Source organism: Dendropsophus ebraccatus, chromosome 1, assembly GCF_027789765.1.
Source record: "Dendropsophus ebraccatus isolate aDenEbr1 chromosome 1, aDenEbr1.pat, whole genome shotgun sequence".
Lineage (NCBI taxonomy): Eukaryota > Metazoa > Chordata > Amphibia > Anura > Hylidae > Dendropsophus > Dendropsophus ebraccatus.
This window is the reverse complement of record NC_091454.1, coordinates 12,701,771-12,706,270: the sequence shown is the minus strand read 5'-3', so window position 1 is coordinate 12,706,270 and position 4,500 is coordinate 12,701,771. Positions and strand designations below refer to the sequence as shown.

Below are 4,500 nucleotides of genomic sequence, written 5' to 3'. Positions count from 1 at the left end.
GAAAACTCAGTATAGAGCGGTAAAAGCCCTATACACAGTATATAGAGGAATAAAGGCTGTGATGTACAACATATTAGTCAGAAGAGAAGTTCCTACCTCATAGATATGAAAGAAATCTGAGGAAAAAGTCCTGACTGGAAACTCCTGACCCAGCTGAGGTTCTGACTGGGGGAGGAGCTTCCCCTCAGCTGTGGTCTTGACTAGGGGTGGGGCTTCTCCTCAGCTGAGGTCTTGGTTGGGGGCGGGGCTTCCCAGTCAGGGCTTTTCCTCAGAGTATTTCAGGCAGCAATAGGTACACATGTGCTCTCAGGTGCAGAAGCAGATCCTGTGGATTTTCACCTAAACTTCTACACCAGGTCAGTGAGTGAGTAGCAATGTATATTTTATGTCAGTTCTTTTTCTAATATCCTGGGAAAACTGTATTTCTAGTCAGACAAGTGACTTAAATTCGCTGGGAGGGATTTATTTCATATCTATGAGGTAGGGACTTCTCTGCTGACTTATGTTGTATATTGCAGTCATTATACCCCTATATACTGTGTATATGGCTCTTATTGCTGTATACTGGAGTCTTATAATCAATATACAGACCAGGCCTGTGTGGTAAATTCTGACCAACATGGTAGTATCTATCCCTCAGGAGTTCTACATACACTGTATTGTTACCCCATGATTTCTCTTCTGATCTCACATAAATGAATCACCTGTGAGGAGATTTGAGAGACATTCAGCTCCCATAGCAAGATTGTCCCGTGTTGCCCACAGCAACTAATCATGGCTTAGCTTTCAAGTGTTCATGAGCTCTTGTAAAGTGTGTGTGTATATATGTATGTGTGTGTATTTATGTATGTATGTATGTGTATATATATATATATATATATATATATATATGCTAATATATCGTGTGTGTGTGTGTATAAGGCTGGGGTCACACTGCGTTTTTGCAATCAATTTAACGTATATGTTTAGACGGGTTATCCAGTGCTACAAAAATATGGCCTCTTTCTTTCAGAGACAACATGATTCTTTTCTCCAGTTCAGGTGCAGTTTGCAATTAAAGTGACTGTACTACCAGGCCCAGGCTGAAGCACTGGAGGTGGCTGACTCGCCCTTAGTGGGAGGAAACCCTAGCTCCTCTATTATAGGGTTCCATTGATTCTAATGGAGTCATGTCATGGAGGGGCTGAAGTTTCTTACCACTAAGGGTGGGTTGGCCCGCCTCCAGTGCTTTAGCCTGGGCCTGGTGGTACAGTCACCACCATTACATCCTCTTTAATCTGAAGCCATGGATTGAACGGCGCCGTCACTGGGAAGCCGGTGCCGCGGCCGGTTCCGGTGCATAGAACGGCTTCCCTGTGACGGCGCGGTTCGATCCGTGGCTTCAGATTAGAGGATGTACCTGGTGGTTCATCCTCTTTAAAGGGGTAGTGCGGCGCTAAGAAATTACTCACAGAATAACACACATTACAAAGTTATGCAACTCTGTAATGTGTTATGTCTGTGAATCGCCCCCTTCCCTTTGTCCCCCCCACCCCCGCACGTGTACCCGGAAGTGTTGGTGCATTATACATTACCTGATCCGTGTTGCACCCGTCTGCCATCTTGTGCAGCAACGTCATCTTCGGGCAGCCGGCCGATGTTCTCCCATCTTCCCGAGTGTCGGCCGCCCTCTGCTGCGTCATCAGCTGCTCAGCCGCGATTGGCTGAGCACAGTTATGCTCAGCTAATCTCGGCTGAGCATCGGATGACGCTGCAGAGGGCGGCTGGCATTCGGGAGAGTCAGAGCTGTTCGCCGGCCGCCCGAAGAAGACGTCACTGACTGAAGATCGGAGATGGAGGTCGGCACGTGACAGGTATGTATAGCGCACCACACTTCCGGGTACACGGGTGGGGGTGGTGGGACACAGGGAAGGGGGCCATTCAGACATAACATACACAAAGCTGTAACTTTGTAATGTGTGTTCTGTGAATGATTCTTTACCGCCGCACTTCCCCTTTAAGCTCTATTCACTTTAATGGAACTGAGCAGCAAAACCCTGCCCAAGCTGGAGACAAGAGTGGGGCTGTCTCTGGAAAGTGGCCATGTTTTTGTAGTGCTGGATAACCCCTTTAATGAAAAAAAAACAAAAACGATGCAATTGTATGTCATCAAAGGCGATGTGCCTCTGACAAAGGCACATCACCGAAACGCGTTCTGCTGTTACACTGTTCACACTTAATGGTTTATGGAACCGAAATAAACTAAAATTATATGATGATCAAGTGGTGAGTTGCCGGGATTTCTACTTTTGATTTGGCAGTGAGTCTGACTTAAATTATTTTTTATTTTGACATTGCCCATTTAAGTGCTTAAGTGAATTGTATGATTAAAACTGTTTATCCAGCATCAGACATACTTAGTCTTTTTTCTCTTTTTTCTCTTTTTTTTTTTTTTTTTTTCTTTCTTTTGTCAGCCATGGCGTCTGCTGTTCTGAGAGACAAGCTACTCTGCTCCATCTGTTTATCTGTATTTAAGGATCCTGTAATGCTGAGATGTGGGCACAACTTCTGCCGGGTGTGTATTGGTCGTGTACTGGATGCACAGGACAGGTCTGGAGTTTATTCCTGTCCTGAATGCAGAGAAGATTTTCGGGAGCGGCCTGCACTGATTAAGAACTCTCATCTCCATAATTTAGCAGAACGTTTCCTGTTTAGTCGGCCAACAGATCAACAGGAGATCACCAGGATCTACTGCACTTACTGTTTGGACTCTGCTGTACATGCTGTGAAATCTTGTCTTATGTGTGAGGCTTCACTGTGTGATAAACACCTTAGAGTTCACAGCAAGTCGCCAGAACATGTCTTATCTGAGCCCAGCACTTCCCTGGAGAAGAGGAAATGTTCTGTCCATAAGAAGATGCTGGAATATTATTGTCATGAGGACTCTAATTGTATATGTGTGTGCTGTTTTCTGGTTGGAAAACACAATGCACATAAGTTGGAGCCTCTAGATGAGACCTCTAAGAAGGAGAATCTGAGAAATGTTCTCCAAAAACTGATGACCAAGAGAGAGGAGACAGAGGAAAGAGTCCAGAGTGTGGAGGAGCGCAGGAGAAAAGCTCAAGAAAAAGCAGCTGGAGAAGTCGAGAGAGTCACTGCCCTGTTTACAGACATCAGGAGACAGCTGGACGACCTGGAGAAGAGGGTCCTGCGAAAGATCTCCAAGCAGGAAAAGGAAGAGTCACTGTCACTGTCTGCTCTGATCCAACAGCTGAAAATAAAGAAGGAAAAGCTGTCCAGGAAGATGAGACACATTGAGGAGCTGTGTAACATGGCGGATCCACCGACTTTCTTACAGGAACCAGACACAAGGGACTTGTGTAATCCTGAGGAGGGGGGAGGTGATGAGGACACAGGGGGACATGATAGACAGCCCCATGATGTAGATGATTTGGATGTGACTGTGATCTCAGACACATTCCGCACATTATGCGACATAATATCAGGTATAAAGATCTATGGGGAGGGTCCTGCAGACATATTACTGGATATAAACACCGCTAATAATAATCTCTTTATATCAGACGACCTGAAAACTGCAACCTGGACACTAGAGAAGCAGAATCGTCCAGAAATGGTAGAGAGATTCCAGGGTTATTCTCAAGTGATGAGCAGCAGGAGATTCTCCTCAGGGCGACATTACTGGGATGTGGAGATCAGTAGATCAAGATGGTGGAGTGTGGGAATGTGTTATCCCAGTATAGACAGAAGGGGAGCGAAGTCACACATTGGTTATAATAACAAGTCTTGGGGTATGGTGAGGTGTAATGACAAGAGTTCAGTTATACATGACGGTAAAGAGGTCCGGTTACATGACAATATCTCCAGTGATAGAGTCAGGATATATGTGGATTATGAGGCCGGGCAGCTGTCCTTTTATGAGCTGTGTGACCCCATCAGACACTTGCACACCTTCACTGCCACTTTTAACGACCCTCTTCATGCCGCATTATGTGTAGCGGAAGGTTCTGTAAAGGTAGGGGGGAGCATCAAGTGGGGGAAAACGGTCATAACATAAGAAATCGTTTAGAAACGCCATTAGATGCATGCATCAGAACAGGTTGGGTTATAGCTAAGCTCTTTCTGTGTTTTTGATGTTTTTGTAAACTAATATATGGGATTGAAGAATTTCTACTTTCTGGTCTTGCCACTCATATTTTGTACCTATGATGTGGTTTCTGTGGTCCGTTCTTTCTGTCCCTTTTTTATGGAGGAAAATGTTCAATAAATGTTTAAAAGTAATCCAGGAAGCTGTCCTTGTTATGCTGTGTGATGCGCCTTTACTGCCACCTTCACCCAGGGCCATTTATAGGTCTGGGGGCGGTAGGTGGTTTGCTGTCAGTCACTGCTGTGAGGTTTGAGGGAGGGTGATGGGGAAAGGGGGGGGGGGGGCTGGCATATGGTACTACATGTAACATACTAAATTGTATATGGCATACTGTACTATATGTAACATTCAAA

General features: G+C 45.3%; 1 protein-coding gene across 1 annotated transcript; it reads left to right on the top strand.

The window, feature by feature from the left end:
* Positions 1 to 271: 271 nt before the first annotated feature.
* LOC138772135 (E3 ubiquitin/ISG15 ligase TRIM25-like) lies at positions 272 to 4,247 on the top strand. Its single transcript, XM_069952312.1, has 2 exons — positions 272 to 356; positions 2,454 to 4,247. The coding sequence occupies exon 2, from the start codon at positions 2,456 to 2,458 to the stop codon at positions 4,055 to 4,057; it is 1,602 nt and encodes a 533-aa protein (XP_069808413.1). The 5' UTR covers positions 272 to 356; positions 2,454 to 2,455; the 3' UTR covers positions 4,058 to 4,247.
* The last annotated feature ends 253 nt before the right edge of the window (positions 4,248 to 4,500 follow it).